This window comes from Stegodyphus dumicola, chromosome 3 (genome assembly GCF_044657685.1).
Source record: "Stegodyphus dumicola isolate Sdum_Otavi_A_Nest chromosome 3, ASM4465768v1".
Classification (NCBI taxonomy): Eukaryota; Metazoa; Arthropoda; class Arachnida; order Araneae; family Eresidae; genus Stegodyphus; species Stegodyphus dumicola.
Window position 1 is genome coordinate 204699344 of NC_140770.1, and position 18226 is coordinate 204717569.

An 18226-nucleotide genomic window follows, 5' to 3' on the forward strand; every position below is an offset into this window, starting at 1 on the left:
AATTTCCTTGCTTTCAATTTCTTTACTTCCGCATCAAGAGGTTTTAAAAAGTTAGAAGTACCATAAAAGGTATATTTGCAATAAATATTTCTGAATTTTTGGCTGAAAAATAGAATTAGATTCACACTGGCTGTAACTGAAATAAAAGAGTTGCGGCTAATATCTGAAAATCATTATTTTTGATAATGTTATTTTTATAAACGCTCGTAATTAAGAATCCTGGGCAGTAAACGGTTAACAAGTAGAGGCAAAATTCACTCAGTGGAACTGTAATCCATTATTGAACCATGCATATGTCAATAATCATTATCACCTTAAACTTAACCTTGTTTGAAACAAGACTTTGAACACACGGAAGGAAACCTCAAAACCTTCTTTTAGTCGGTAATAAATATAATAAATAATCAATGGAAAATAAGAACGAGATCAGGTCTCCATTCGCCAACCGGATCGAATGAAATTTAATCTCGATTTCAAAGAGCTAAATCGGTCAATCTTGCTTTTTGAGACGGGATCACGCACATTTTAAAGGCGAACAGCAAATGTAAAGACATTTAAGGACTGTAAAGAAATTTCGCTAGTATAAATATAATCTAAGAGTTTAAAATAGTATAAGCGATTACATTCAGGATGCTTAAAATCCATAAAAATCTACAAAATTAATATCTATAAAAATTTATAGGTCATAATTTCAAGATAAACAAGAAGTATATCAATTTGGGAGACTATACTTCTTAGGGTGTACTTTTCTTTTTAACTTTATTGGAAATTTTTAGAAACATTTCAGTGGCAATCTTTAGTGTCAGTCGGTCTGAGTGGCCACGCTTTTCGGATCTGGTACGAAGAATGTATTTAAATAGCCTTTGTTAGCTAAGTTTAAAAAGTTAAATATTACAATATTTGTTTTGACTAACTTTTATTCATTGAGATAATATTTAGCTCCATAAAGAAAAGCAGAAAATATTTTTTTAATTATTAAATAATAAAAAATCTCATAATGGGATAAAAGCGAGCATACTACTCAAGAGGTTAAAGTTAAAAAAAAAATTACAGTATCCGCCGTTTCCTTTCCAAACATATTTATTTATTAATTGGCTGAGGTCAATATATCGCTATTTTTGTGTTGCAAATCGTGATATCAGTTTCGAATTTTTCAAGTATAATAATAGTTAAATAGTTCACAACTAATTTAATGATTAATCCTAAAACAATAATTAAAAATTAATGCTAAAATTTGACTATTTACTCAATTTTGAAATTATTTTTTAAATTTTTTATAATTACGTTGTTGAGGAAGTTCCATCTCTTAGAAACAACCATTTTATGTCCTGTTTGTTTCACAACAAGCAGGAGATAAAAATAGTTGAAAAACAGTTCAACTATTCTATCAGTAACAACAGTTTTTCAACTGCATTCTCAATTTCGTAAAAATACTGGTAGCTTTTTTGACTACTACTATTTTTTTTTTAATGGCGGGCACTTGCCTATAACGGCACTGGTCCCTACTAAGGCCAGAAGTGGTGCCCATTTTATTGCGGAGGCACCTAATAGGCGGCCACCGTTACCTCCTATGAAGGGGCAGACAATTTTACATCCAAATGCCTTCTCCGGGATTCGAACCCGAGCCCTTGGGTATCGCAGTCAGGCTACCCTAACCACCACACCGTCTGAGCGGCTTGATCACTACTTTTCAGTTCAAACGTTTTTCTTAGAATCTAATGTATTTTTCTAGATTCGAATGATGTTGGCACGTCATCATTTTTCTTTCTGTATCACTTTCGCTGTCAGTTTCTGCAGCTCTTTTCAACACTTTCATAGTCAGTTTTTACTCTCGTTGTCTCAATATTGTTATGAACTGATATACATTTTAAAAATGAACCTTCATAATTTACCTCAACTAACTTCTGAAACATTAACTATAATTTACGATTTCTCAGCTGAACATCTTTTTCGTAATGATGCCTGAAAGCTTTTGTAATACCGTGGTCAATTATCGAAAATGGACAAGGCTTCTTGAAGATTTGATCGCAGCAATTGATGACCCCCTCCCAGCCCCCAAAAAAGGAATATTTCGCTTTGCAGTTTAGTTTCAATATTCTGTATTTATAAAAGCTGGATTTTGATAATTATGTATTATTTCCAATTGCTTTAGACATGCGATTATTATCAATGCTTCAGACGTAAGGTTTTTTCAACGTTTCAAAGATGAAAACTGATGACGGAATTCCTCTTTCTCAACATCTTTAGATGCGAAGTGTGATACTACGATGAATCAGAATATACTGCTGCACATAAAGATGTTTCAATTTAATTTTGATGGGAGTATTTCAAAAACAGTGTTTCAGACAAAAAATCCAGTTGAAGTTTTTTGACACTGAGAATGAAGATGATTATTTCAAATAAAAAGATATTTTATCTGCAGCTGCTATAATTCAGTATTTTAGACCTTGTAAGAAGATTTTTGAACACAACATCCAATGCTACTGAACAGAATTTCAAAATTTTTAATTATATTAAAAATTAAAAATTCCTATTAGTTTTTGTAATAGTAGCTAAAACAGTCATTTCTTCAAATAAAGGTTTCAATTAGTTTTTGATTTAGTTCAAATCCTTACGCTACGTTATAATTAATAGGCAGGAGTAGTTTATTGAATGGAACATCACTATTTATTTAAATTACACTAATTATGATACAGTGTATGTTAAATGTTTAAAACTGTAAATTAAGTAATAATAGTTATTTTAAAACGTTTGCTTTTCTTCTCCGTATTATTACAAGACTTTATAACAGTGATGTTTTAAACATTTTCCATCAAATTATGATATTCAACTTATAGGGTAACTCTTGCATTTTTCTAGGAAAGAACTTAAAACGAGATTTGCCTGCATCTATATATATAGTAACACAGATGACTTTACCGTTACTACTAAAATATGAGTATGTTATTAGTTCCAACATACCTCAATCATACTGACAATTAAATTTTCTAGGTTATTTTCTTTCCGTTCGTTTACTCATTTGATTAAAGCAATAATACTATTAAGTGACTCCCATTCTATTTTTAATTACATTACAACTCAAGACTACTCTATAAGAATGTTATACAATACAAAATATATATCAGTCAAAGTTTTACATTCTTTGTGACTCCACTTACTTTAATTTTTCCTTAAAAATTATCATTAACTAGAACTCTGCTTTTGGCTTTAAATTACTCAATATTGCTCACCTCTTTCTTTCTGTAATCCTAACACTGCCCTCTTTAGACGCTTGTTTTAAATTATACCGACTGTAGCGTTCTTATAGAGTTAAATTTCTGGCTTTTATCTTTATTCTTAAATATCTCAAACTTAGATTGCATGGATTTTGCTGACAGTTATGATTTTATTGAGTTTGCCATTTGAGGAAAAAACTGCCCACAAAAATAGCTTTTTTCTTCGATGCATACACCCATAATTATTCCTTTTTAAGTAATTAACATATCCTACCTCTCATTCCACTGTCATACTGTTTACTTTAGGTTTTATTGCAATTGGGCATTTCTGATTTTTGCAGGTTAATTTTTAATTCTATTGTTTTTCTCCCTCGAGCATTGAATATTAATTAGTATAATTTTGATTAATTTTAATCCATATATGGGGGGTTATTCTGTGCTAGTTAGCTTTAACGAAAATGTAATGGCCATTTTCGTTAAATTCATACACGAAATTCCGAAGACTTCTGTTTCTACTTATAACGATCACGTGATACTAATATGGCGGCGTTCCGCCATCTGAAGATAATTTTCGCTACTAATGAACATATTTGTTGCTTGTATATTGATAATTAACTCAAAGTAATTCACTATTTTATAATTCAGTTTTTAGCTACCTGCATGTAGCTGATTTTTAAAAGGTATTTTTCAATGAAGTTCAAGAAACCTTATTAACAGGTTTCAGTCTCTCACAAATTAGATTAACTCGGGAGAGAGCGAAGAGTTCGTGTGATTACAGTGCGGTGCGAATGAAAACAAAAAAGGAAAGCTTTTCTGCACAGCAGATGGCTTTACCTATGTGACTATCTAGTCGAAAAATAAGTGCTTAATAATACTACATTTCATTTTTTCAAAGTTCCTTTCTTCCATTAAAAACTATTTATTTAGTAGCGTGGTTTTTAATGAATTTCATTCTTGGCTTCAATGATTTTTCAAAGGAAACTGCTATACAATTTGTTTAAGTTAAAAAAAAAAAAATAAAAAAAAAAATTCCAGCTTGAGAGTCTTTTATCTGAACTCTCCTATTTCTATTCATCAAATACGCGGCAAATTCCCAAGAACCCGTTATGAATACAGCTACGTCATTTCCGCTCCACTGCACATCCTACATAGCTTCTTTTAATGGACACATCATAGGAACAACCCGCAACACATCGTATAGTCGTGGTAAGGAATATTAAACCGAATAATGTTTTACATTAGATAACTGCGGTTTTGGCACATTTCCTTAAATGCAAACATAGTATCAAATGTGAATATTTTTAATGCAATTTTGAGAAATTCCATTTTAACAATTTTAAAAGTGATTAATGTAAAATCATTAATTTAATGACTAATTTATAACCATTTCTAACTAAAATCTCAAACTATCTATCTGGACACCTAAAAACCAGAAATCAAGGAGCTTGTCCTTAATTAAGGTCATTATAAAGCAAGCATGATTTCAATCTAATAGGATTTGTGTTTATTTTCATTCTGCCCATATCGAGATTGTGAAATCAAGATGACAATAAGGTATGATTATGGAAAATTTAATAATTTCATATAAATGATATGCAACGTCATCGATTTCATTCAACAGAATATTTAACTTTGAAGAGTAATCAAAAGCAAATTACAAGTTACTCTCCAATGAAAAAAAAAAAAAAAATACCAAAGGTGTTAAGTTTCACACTCTTGACTGTACAAACAACTTTAATGTACTACCACATGTTTAGGAAATATTTAGACCATATTAAATCCAAACTATCTTTTTTCAATACACATTTGGATTTTATGATCAGTCTTTCATAAAACAAATAAGCAGTAAGGTACAGCAGACGTGTTGTATTTGTTTCTTAATGTTAGCTTTGCTATTTTAATAAAATTACTAAGATAACTTAGAAGGGGGGAAAACAGACAGCCCATTTAATATTTTACTGACAAAACATTAATTATCTCTAACTTCAAAAACCAAATCATGTCATACACACAGACACAAATATACAAACATTAGGGAATTTTTTCCTTACATTTTTACTGTTGTTCGGAAGATATAAATAAACCAAAATAATGAAATACATAAAATATTACGGCAGGAGTATGTTAAAATATAGTTTTGATTAAAGCCTTCATAGCCTTAATAGCACTTAACAGATTTTGGTGCCCTCACATATTTTTTACACATTATCTTTTTTCTTCATTCCTTCTCTCTCTCAGTTTTAGTTTAACTAAAACTGGTGTCCCCTTTCCTGAACACCTAAGGACTATTTATGGTGCCCCCTTATCTTGATGCCCTGAAGTACATGCTTAGATTGCTTAGTGGTTATTGCAGCTCTATTTCTGACTGAAAGAATTGATCTTAAGCATCTGTAATGTACAACTAACCACTACAAAAATTTGTGAATAGAATCCACGATATGCATAATCTCATGCCTTTTCAAAATCCTAATTTCATATTAAGAAATTTAATGAAAAATATCAATTATTACGCAGATATACAATGACAGCAATAATACCAAGAATCCTGATATCCAAAAGTAAAAGAAAATACAGTATTCTCAGATTTACCTATTTATATGTATGTTTACAATATAAATGATGACATATTACATATGCACAATGTCCGAAACTTCTCTGGTGATTACCCATCAATAGGGCCAGTGCAACTGTGTATGCCTATCAAGCAGAAAAGTGCCTAGTACAAGCTTAGCTTCCAAAGTAAGGAATATATTTTAGAATACAAACAAATCTAGGTACTGTACATCACTTCATTTAGATAAACAGTTCTACAGAAAATCAAAAACCACCTGAAACAATATGCAGTTAAGTTTGTGAAGTTTTACTGCATTTGAGTATGCAAAAATTTTAGAGTGTGATATAGATGACAAAGTTGGCAGATTTTTATAAAATGAATAGCGAATACTCACAAATATATTTTTTATATAATTTATAAAATGCTAAACATAATAAAACAATGCAAGCCACAAGCTGGACAAATTTTCTATTTGATAATTACAAACATATATCATATTGGCAGTATAACATGCAATAGAAAAAATGATGATAGCAAGCCAGATTTCAAAAGGCAGATGCCAAAAGAATAAGTTTGTGTTACTGATGTTAGAATAAAAATGCAGTTTATTTTTCAAATAGGGATATAGCATGGCTGTATAATTATGGGCTCATAAAAGTTGTGGTTTAAATACCACCTCAATTTTTTTTTCTTTGTTTTATTCTAGTACATATGTCTCCTGTGTCATAAAAATTGCAATATCTATTAATTTTAAAATGATATACACCAGAAAGATTTACAACAAGTATTTTACAATTTTTAGGATGGAAAGGGAAAATACCAAGATTTTGGGCACTAGACATCCCTAGCTTTAAATACACATACATACACATTATTAAACTCATATAACACATAATTAACGTTAGCCATTTGTGCCAAATGTAGACAACTGATGCATATACATAGCAGATCTTCCACATCTGCCCTGTAATTAATTATATTAAGCAGAATTTCCTTAATCACAGAGGGTTAAATCAAAGCTAGGGATATTTATTAGAATTCGTAGGTATATGGTGAATAAGTTACTAAATATATTTATAAAATACAAATAACATTAATTTAATACTATATTTAAAATATTTTGCTAAAATTTAAAAAGTCAAAATAATTTCCCTTTTTTTAAATGAATATCTTGATGCTCAAAATAATTTCCCTTTTTTTAAATGAATATCTTGATGCTCTTAGATGACTGCCTAGGTTTACCTAATCATAGCATCAACCTTCCATAATACATATCTTATATTTTCATAATGAATTTCTCATATTCACAGATGGTGGTTATACAAATGAAAATTTTATAATTAGATTCTCAAGAACATATGTGATAATTTTTAAATTATTTCCTTTAGCCATAAACAAAAAAAGTAGGAGAATCTTTCGATATGTCTGTGTTTACTATAATTTACACTTTGCATTTATTTTAACATGTATTAGCATAGTATGTACTTTTTCTAGAAGTGACAGATTACATGATTTATGCATTGAAAAGGAGTTTTATCTACAGGGAAGAAAAATATTCTTTTGCATATGGGAAAAATATATGTTTCTTCTATATAACAAGTGAAATATTTTGTTATGTCAATGAATATTGAAAATCTGTTACACAAGAAGCTATACAATATTGTTATGATGTTAATTCTATATAGGGTATATCAGTGGATACATAATATATATAACAAATTTCAACATTATTCATTTAATATTTTTAATAATCTACACGTGTAAATGATGCATAAAATACTGTTATTAAAAAACAAGGTTTATATTTAAGAGTATATAGATTTTTAATGAATATTATTACACATGTGAACATGACTTATCACATAAATTTTAGTACAACAATCACAATAAAAAATTAATGACTTATTTGGCTACAATAAAAACTAAGCAAAATATATCACTCTTAAATATGCTTTCCTTCAATGATCAAATACTTAAGCTTTGCATCTTTAACCATGTATAATATAACATGGTCATATTATTATACATTTCTAAACTTTTCAGACTCTGTGCTTGTAAACAAACAATCAAACAAACAAAAAAAAAAACAAAAAAAAAAAAAAAAAAAAGAAAAGAAAAGAAAGAAAGAAAAGAAAAGGTACTAGAACTGTTTCTAAATCATCCATTTTAAAATACAAAATAGCAAAGAATCTACAATAAAACTATTTCAATATATTTAAAAAGTAAAATTAAAAATTTTGATTTGAAAGAACATGTATAGGCTTGCTTTTGTATTTAAGGAACCTTATGACTATGATCATCATCATAAAAAAAAAAAAAAAAAATTATCAACAATATAAAAGATAATACATGGAAAATCATTTACTATACAAAGAAATTTAGAGATAAGATTAGAAAAGCATTAAAATGCATTTAAAAGGCATACAATTCTAGTCCCACAGTAAAAATATTTGAAATACATAAATTAACATAAAAATATGCATTTTTCAAACCTATCCTGATGATTATTTATATTTCATTGGTGTTTAATATTTAAATACCAGAAGAGCAAAATATACAACAAAGTACAATACACTTCAGTTACATGAGACTGTTTTCTGCCTAGTGCAAATAAAATTCGGTGTTTTTATTGGAAAATGTTGGCTTTTAATGAGCAAAATTAACTTCAATGGTTCTTGTAGGATAAACAAGTTGAATGCACATTTTCTTTTTCATATTTGTATACATATACTGATAAGTTTAAGAATTAAATTTTTAACTAGATACTTTCATAGTTTCAATTACAACATTTTTAAATAACACTACAAAATTTTCGTATTTAATACTCTGATGGAAAAATAAGTTATGTAAATTAGTTTTTGAGTAACAATTACTTTGTTTACAGAGGATCACAAAAGTCATTCAATCAGTCACATTAAAAATAGTTTATTAAACAGTTATATTTAATGCAGTAAATCATTAACTTGAAATAAAAGAAATTTATCTTATTTTATTAATTTATTCCAATATCTATGAATTAATTGCTATGATCCAATTTTTATGAATTAATTTTTCTCTAAACGGATGTTCATACTAGCAGACTTTAAAAATTTTCTGCGCAATTTTTGCTGCCACTTCTAATAAAATATATCTATTACTTAAATATAAAGACTAATATGCTTGTAATTCTAACAATCACAGTATTTTTACAGATTAAATGTTCAAACACAAAACTAAGTTGAAATGCAGTTAAGGCTATGTTTACTCCCATTAACACAAATATGAAAGAATTAAAATAAAATGAATAAACAAGCAGTACATTTTAGCCAAATATTTTAAGCATCACATATTCTGAAAGAAACAATTACATGATGATACAATTTTTCCCACTTTCATTAGACAGACCAAATTAAACAAAATATGCATCAATACGCAGCATTAAATTGATATAAAATATAACAGAAATTTATACAGCTATATCATGGTGGTAAGTCACTTTTCATCTCTGCTTACAACTTTAGTCTAAAATATGTCATGTATTTATTTAAAATGAAGGAAAGCTTTTAACTTTATTTTACACCCTGAATATTATATCACAAATATAAATTATTACGTCAATATCTACCATTTTCCAGTTTATGAGATCTTTAATGTTGTTGACCGGCAAAGAGTTCTGATTTTATTAAAATTATTTTTTACAACACTGCATTTCAAGTAATGGTGTAATATGTACTACAATACATAAATCAAAGAAATACTGTAAAATTTATATTGTATTCATAATTTCATGTATAATAAAATTCCATTGCAGCAAACTAAAATCTATGCATTATAATTTTCAATTTTGGCACCTACATAAAATATGCCTCGTCATAAAAATAAAATATATTACATAAAAGAATAATAAACAACAACACTTACAGAATAGCAAAGAGATTTAAATTCATTTCCAAAAGCTTAAAAATGTACAATTATCTTCTTTCACAAGCCCACCTTGGGTATTTTCATTCTTTATAGCAATTATATGTTTCCAATTTCCCTTACCATTACCATAAAGCTTTTCAGACAATAAACAGCTTTTTAACTTGTTAAAAAAACTATAAACTGCACTGCTTTAGATAAAACTTACTTCTTCATGATAAACAGCATACAAAAGTTATGTTAATCTGTAAAATATGAATTATTGACTAAAATTTAGTTATAATAATTATATAAATTTTACTTAAAAATCATGTATGATAAAAGATTCCTTCATTAAATATAATTTCTCACTCTGTTTCACAAATGATAATTTCTTATAGACTAAAGAATTAATGCAATTAACAAAATATTTGGTCATTGTGGGAGAAAAAATATGATTTGACCAGAATTTATTAGACAGTAATGACTAATGAGTGGCCTGAAAGTGGGCAGTTTGACTTATGTTCAAATTCCAACGAACTGTCTGGCTGCATAGTCGTTTTGTCCCCATGAAGTAACATGACTACAGTTCAGTTTCCCTTAGAAAGTCCTCCACAAAGACATTTCTTCTCTAAGGGAAGTAGCTCTAGTGTGCTTTGCCATAGTCAGATAATCCCTTAGAATGTGCTGATTAATTGCCATGAAAAGACATGTATACAAGATCCAATTTTTTAAATGTAAGCACAATGTCAATAAACAAGTTATTAATCACAATTTCAATACAGCAAGCTAAGAACACTAAAAAAATATTTGACAATAATTTCCTAGTTATTAAAATAAAAATCTAATATATTCTAAACACAGGTAAATATGTATCAGCTAAAAATGCTTTAAAAGCATGTTTCACATTTTAGCACATGCAACATTTGGTAAAATAACACTTAGAATATATTATTTACGAATTATTTTTAGTCGCATTTAATATAATGATTTGTTACTTACTTTTGAGAAAATTTTACCTAGTATGTAATAAGGGAATGGCAACATAAATTTGACTGCACACATTTACAACTTTTCATTTTGTACTTAAACCTTATGTGAACACGTTTGATTTAAAAAAAAAATTGAGCCAATACAAGAATTCATTCAATGTATTCTAATAAATCCTTCTAAGTCAACAGGAACTTCACCAACATAAATAATTTGCTTTTCTATTACTTTTCGAGCAGCTAGACATTTTAAAGTTATATACTGCAGATGGTTTATAGTACATTCTGTTATATTTTGTAGCATATCATGAGGATGATTACCACTACCATTCCTGCGATCGATATGAGCTCCATACCGTAACAGGACTTCTATAACTGCAGGATGATAATTTAAAGGAAGGGCAGCTATATGCAAAGGAGTGCTCAAGTTAAAATTCACAGCTTCCACATTTGCACCACATTGTAACAACAGTTCTGCCAGTCCCTCATCAGGAAATATAGCTGCATGCGGATCTTCAAGAAAAGTACTTGTTTTCATTGTATTAGATTTAGAGGAAACAAGATGCAAAAGGGTATCACCACTAGTAGTACGAGGTTCAATTTTCAGCACATCCCTTATTATTTGCTTCATGTCATGAACTTCTTGTGGAGTTTTCGGAATGACATATAGTACATAAAATAAATGTGTCAAGACCTTTAATATTTTGTCAAAATTGTCCTGGTGTTTCTTAAAAATAGGTCTTGCATTTAAAAGACATTTAGATGATTCAAATCTATACACTAAGAGTTTAATAGATTCAAACACATCAGTGAATTGTACCTGTTCACGTAACAAACCAGCATTATGCTTTTCGTGCAAATCAAGGAAGACACCAACCAATGCTTGAGCTGCAAAGCTCACTTCTCCATGCAAAAGACTGTCTTTTTGTATACGTAAATCTAGAGCATATCTCCAGAGATCAATGCACCGTTGGTACTGAAGACTATCAGCATATGCTGCTCCACGGTACATTAATCGAAATATCATATCTCTATGCAAGGGACCTAAAATCCTCTCGCATACTAGCAAAGACTGTATTCGCATGGCATCCAAATCTAGTGCCAAATTTTCAAGCTCCTCAATAGAATTAAATTCTGTTGCAAACAAGTAAGGTGCTTTTCTTGCAATCTTTCTTTTTTCTATTCTTCCATATGGATTATTATACCTCAGTTCTAGTGCTGTTCGCCAATGGTGCAGAGCCTTTCGCAGATCATGGTGTTCTTCAAGAAAGGTAGTGCCCATAAGCTCGTGGGCTTCGGCAATACGTTCTGTACTGTAGGAATACTTTTCACACAAGTAATCAAATACATGTGTGGCACTTTTTAAGCATGCAGTTTGTAGAGCATCATCTCCATAGCGACTTTTTATCAGGGGATCGGCTCCATTCTCCAGTAGAAGTTTTGTAGTTTCAAAACGATGTTCCTGAATTGCATAATGTAGTGCGGTTTTGAACTGTATATCTTGAGCATTTACTTCAGCCCCGTGTTCTATGAGGAATTCACATAAAGGTACACTTTGAACAGAGTTGATTAAGCAAGTACCTCCATTATAATTTGGCTTCAATATATCTGCATTGTTTAATACTAAATACACAACTATTTCATAATGAGTCATGAAACAGGCTGATCTGACAGGAGTTGATCCGGTATCCGATACACTATTTACGTCAGCACCATGTTCTACTAAACATTTAACAACATTCTGTTTTCCAGCTACAGATGCACACCACAAAGGTGTCACAAAATGTATAGACCTGTCATCCGGCACCTCATACATACCCCGCTGCTCCACATCTGCGTCGCATTCTTCGATGAGGTATTCTACAATTTCAACATTGCCTTTTTTGCAAGCCACAAATAAAGGTGCGCAGCCTTCCCGCACTCTCGAAACTATTTCTCGTCTGTCTTCTCTACTAAAACGTTCAAGTCTGTTCCTAATTGAATAAGAAAGCCGTGCACCAGGTGCTGCTAATCGGCATTGTGTGTACAGTTCATCAAATGCCAATTCTTTTTGAGATGAAAGATCACTTTTACCAGTAATCCACATTCTGGGTTATTTAACGGTTTCCAGCGCGCAGCATCCGCTTCACATCACATACCCCTCATATCGACTTCACGCAGAGACTCCTACTGCAACACTCGGCGATCTGAGTTCTTATTCTACGAGAAAATAGCCGACATCATCTGCCATATTTGAAGCGGAAGTCAAATCCTATTGGACCTCCCGAAAGTCAGCATAATGCGTCATACAGTTGAAATGCGCATGCTCACAGGCAGCGCAATCTAGTGGGGTAGTTACTAGATTTCTCTTCAGTTTTTTTCTGTGAATATACTTATGTTCGTTTAGTTTAGCTCGTTATACGAAAAATAAACTTTTCGCATTATTTATTATTATATTTATAATTTATAACATTTTTGGCGTTATTTATTATACTGATTTCTTATTTTCAATTCAGTTGACTTTTTTTATGAAAATCTGAAGGAACCGCTACTGATATCATTTTTTAAATTCCCATTTTAGTAGAACTTGAAACATCTGTATAACCTGAGGCAATAACTCATTTGTATACTAAAAAATCCGGATAACTATGTTGTCTACGTTAGATCACGAAATTTTTTTATTTTATTTATATATTTATTTATTTATTTTTACTATACTTCATTGTAGCAAAGATTATGCAGTTATTTTTTTTATTTTATTTTTCATGTCTTCAGTTTTTAAAATTTCCTTAAAATAAAATTAAAAGCTCACAACAGTTCATTAGTTTTGTTACAAAAATACGTTTTTAATAGCCATACTACTTAGCCTTTTTAATTTGGATCACCTGAACTGCGTAACATTTTTCTTTCGTTTAATCCAAGCTAGAGTTATACTTAGGGCTTGACGTTTCATTGTACGAAAGACTACGATTGTACTTAACAAGCCAAAGTTTTCTTCAGGGGATAGAAAATTAATGCAAAGTCACCACGCTTGTTTCGCCTGTCTTTAGAAAATACACAATATATTAACAATGGTGGCGAAGTGATAATCTCCGAAGCACTTTTATGTAGTCCGCGAAGTGATTTCAGTTATGTATTTGTTGCAAATACGGTAATGCAAAGATTCCAGCTTTTTTTATTTAAAACAGCTTTTTTACACAGTTGAAAATTAATAAGAAAAGAACACGACTGACCGATGAGCACCTACAGCCCGGTGATGAAGATAATTTCTGGTAACTCTCCGAGGCTGCAGACTTTATCAAAATCGAAACGCCATCAAGTGTCAATTTGTAGAAATAAAGTTTATAAATATTTACATGCAAGCACAATATTTTTTTATTTATGCGTCGAAGAAAAATTTATTAGAAAGAGACTAAGTTGTTATTATTTACTCTCAAGATATGCCCCACTTGGAAAGTTTTCTCTGAAAACTTAGAAGTTGTAATAATTTGTTTATTTTTATTTTAAATTAAAGTAAGTTTTAATGATGAATTATTTGAAAGAAATGATCGTCGAAGAATTTAATATATAGCTGTCATTATATTTCAATTGCAAAGCATAACCAAGAGAAATGTCTTACAAGTATCAAATTTTAGGTTTAAGAACACAAATATAAATTTGATTTCTTTTCTTTTGCGATATTATTATTATTGTTTATGCATAATTCAATAATTATTTACTAGGCAGAATTTAAAATTTACATAACGTATTTTTTTATTTTGTTAATAAAATATTCCATTTTGTTAAAAAAGAAAAAGAAAATCTGAAAGCTTTCAGATTTTATATTACTCCCAGAAGGGCTTTTTTTTTATCGTTCTGTGTGTTAACTTTATTTATTAAATATCATGTTCTTTGCACTTAAACCACATAAAATTCAATTCAACAGCAATATCACAAAATATTTAAAAACAGCAAAGCAGTATATTTTTAGAACTTCCGATACACAGTCTCGCAAGCTGGAGATAAAAATGTTTTTTCCGTACAGTGTTGCTAATGCTCGCTTTGAAATCATTGATTTTGTTAATCAAAAATTCGTTAAAGTTTTACAGAATTTGAAATAGATAATACAAAAAATTCCAAATTCGAGCTTCCAAGTGCCCATGTTCGGTTGAAGGACTACGTTATTCAAAAATTTGATGTCTCTAGGTACTGTTGTTTTTCCACAATGCGAGAAACATTCATGCATTCATGCAGATTCTTTAGTTCCTTTAACTATAATACATGGTGATAATGCCTGCTGGCAACAGTTTGAAAAGTGAATCAACGCAGAAAGTTAAACGACGCAAAAAAAAAGTTCTGGCCCGTCAGCTGCTTTCGCATCGTGCATTCGGCCAGCATGCCATTTTATGTTTAAGACCACTGTGACAGAGTATATAATTGCTTTTCCAAGCCACTAGTTTTCCAAACAATATATTTGAATGCAAGCAGTTAACACTGTTCGAAATAAAACATTTTGATCTCTATTGCGCGAGACCTGGTGTCCTTCAGAAAAATATAAGGTATTTATTTCTATCACGCAAGACTGTTTTAATTTAGAAAAATATAAGATATTTATCTTTCACATTTAATTAACAAACTCGGCTCTATGAAAGCAATGTGTTGCGCAACCGGAAATAAAATACTTTTATCTTCGACGCGCCAGGGTGTTGCCATTCATTAAAGTCTGACACTTTCAAATTTAATCTGGAAGGTTACTGAGTGATAAAGAAAGAGATTTAAAAGCAGTAAACCCAAATCTTAAGACCATGTTTTCAGCTTTTTAATGTGATTGATTTAAATAAACATTTATTAAAATCATGAAATGTCTAATTAGAAATACTAATTATTTTTATGAAATTACACTAGCTGGATTCATTAAAATAATTGTATATTTTTTCTTTTTTATGGTAATTATTTTAAGCTTCTAAATATTGGTAGTTTTCGAAGAAATAATATAGCGAATATAAAAATATGCGTGACAATTTCCAACGCCATATCGGTAATTCTAAAGAGGTGCTGTTTTTAAATATTCTGTAATTTTGCTGTTGAATTGAATTTCATGGAGTGAAAGTGCGAAGCACGTGATATTTAATAAAGAAAGTAAACGCACAAAAAATGTATAATTATGAAAAAAATTATTAGACATCTTACTAAGAAAATTTTAATAGTGATATGATGAACTTAGAAAAGCCTGTAAAAAATATAAAAAGGTTATGCCCACTGCTTAGGGAATTCTAAACATATGTTGCTATGCAAATTTTAAAAATTTTGTGATTTTGTTGTTGAACTATATGTGGTGTAAATGCGAAGAAATGAATAAGTAAAGCTAAAAAGACAAATTGAAAAAAAAAAAAAAAAAAAAAGTTAATGGAAGAGCAGACTGGTAGATAGCGAACTCAGCAACAGCGTAAAAAAAACTTCAACAGACCATTTTGGGCGACAGTTAAAATCTGAAACCTTTCAGGAAAAAAATAAAAAAAAAATTTATATCCTCTATTTTTTTCCCCTTTGGGCTGTCTTCTCCATCTTTTGTGCAAGACAGAAAATACTGAGCAACGTTATAAAGTCAATAAACTCGAGTTCACATTTTTGCTCTTCATTTTTTTTTTTTTTTTTCCTATTTTATAATCAACTAACTTGTTAACACATTTCATTGTCTCATCACTATTTTTTCACGTCAGTCTTCACTTTCTTATCATCGCTTTTTCGTTAGCCTGCTCGAGTTACCCTATTCAAAATAAATTAGTCTGATAAAAGTCTTCAACTTTATGCGCCATTCTTCCACTTTTTGAAAACTCTTAATGTCAGATATTATTATCCTTATTATCGAACAACTATTGCTTCTACTCCCCAAATATAAATTAGTGTTAAACATTTAATTTTAATGCAAGCCTTAATAACAAAATTCACATTATCAAAAACTGTGTGTTTCTTCATTTTTCAAGTGCCAGCATCAGAAAGATTCTCTTGAGACGCTGTATATTTGACCCACAAGAAGAATAATCTGCATATCGAAGATAGGATATTTGGTGTAATTAAAATTGGAAGGGGGTATTAAATCATAATATTCTAAAAATATTTTCATAATATTTAGTTCTGTAATTAGTAAATTGATGGTTTATGTAAAAATTTCTTTATATGAGTTTTTTAGTTTTATTTCTGAAATCCTTTAGTTGCAATTTTTTCACTTATTTTTTATATTACTATTCATTCTACTGCAATTCAAAGAAACTGATGCAAAGACCTATTTTCGGCAGTCAAAATCAAAGTAGAGAACTTTCAGTAAATCAAAGAGATAATTCCTAGAAGTCAACAAATTGTTCGTAACAAGAAAATTTTAAGCAGTTCCTTTCAAGTATTCATAAATCAGTGGTTCTCAACCTTTTTAATCCCATGCATCATTTTCACCATTGCCAGGAGGTCATTCCCCCTTATTTTCCCAAACTCAAAAAATACTTATTCATTTAAATTTATATAATTTTTTTAACTTGTTTGATATATTAAACAACATTACCATAGAAAATGTTAATAATACTAAAATTTGAATAAAAGCTGTATTTTATATTCATAAACTATAACTAAATACTTAACAGCTAAATAAAAGGCTGACTGCATTTCCCCCTGAAGCTATGAAATTCCCCCTAGTTGATAACCCCTCTCATAGACAATGAAATGTTGACTTTCAGCACCAAGAGGAAAACTCTTGACGATAAATTGCGTCATCATCATCTTTATTTACTAAAGATTTCTTTTCCAATGTCCTACTTCAATGAGTTTTAAAATAAAATAATCAATCACATTTACTTATAATAATTTATGTAATAATAATTGGAGAAAGGACTAATGTCGCTAACATATTGGTAAAGAATGCGCGGAAAGGAACTTTTCATTTTTTTAGAAGAATAAAATGTTTAGAGGGGAAAAAAAATCATATCTTAAAAAAAAAAAAAAAAAAAAAAAAAAAAAAAGAGAGAGAGAGAGAGAGAGAGAGCGAGAGAGAAGAAGAATCATTTTTCTCAGACCGCCTCTAATACTGAAATTGCTATATTCGTGAGACAAAAGAGGGCAATTAGGAATTTTTTTCAAATCCTCGAATAAATTACAATTATTTATATCCTATGATTAATTTATGAATTTTATGGGGATAAAAGAAATAACCTCATTCTCATTTTTAATCAAGGTCAATTTGAAACATATGAACTGGCCTCGAGAAATCGCTAATCTCTCGATATCAGTTTTCAATTTCAAATCAGAAAAGCGAATCTTCTGCAACGAAGGTGAATGAACTGCAACCGCAGCGGGTCATTGATATCCGAACAGCAAACGAGGATCACTCATCGAAATAGTTTCCGAACGCTTTCGAAAACTAAAAGTTGCTATTAGATCGAGAACAAAAAGAATCAACAACGATTTATTTGATTATACAAAATCGTCTGCAATGCAAGAAACAGAAAAAGATGCTGCCTTGCTCGCAATCCTACTCTCTAACCATTACAAATAAAGCAAAATTTGTTTGTATTTACCAGCCAGATTGAGAGAAAGGGAATACGGAAGAGAGGGTGATCGAACTCCATCCGCAGACGAACATTGAC

At 30.0% G+C, this 18226-nt stretch overlaps 1 protein-coding gene across 1 annotated transcript; it reads right to left on the bottom strand.

The window, feature by feature from the left end:
- Positions 1-5138: 5138 nt before the first annotated feature.
- On the bottom strand, positions 5139-12853 carry m-cup (ankyrin repeat protein mann-cup). The gene has a single exon (XM_035370709.2). The coding sequence runs from the start codon at positions 12721-12723 to the stop codon at positions 10795-10797; it is 1929 nt and encodes a 642-aa protein (XP_035226600.2). The 5' UTR covers positions 12724-12853; the 3' UTR covers positions 5139-10794.
- Positions 12854-18226: the final 5373 nt, after the last annotated feature.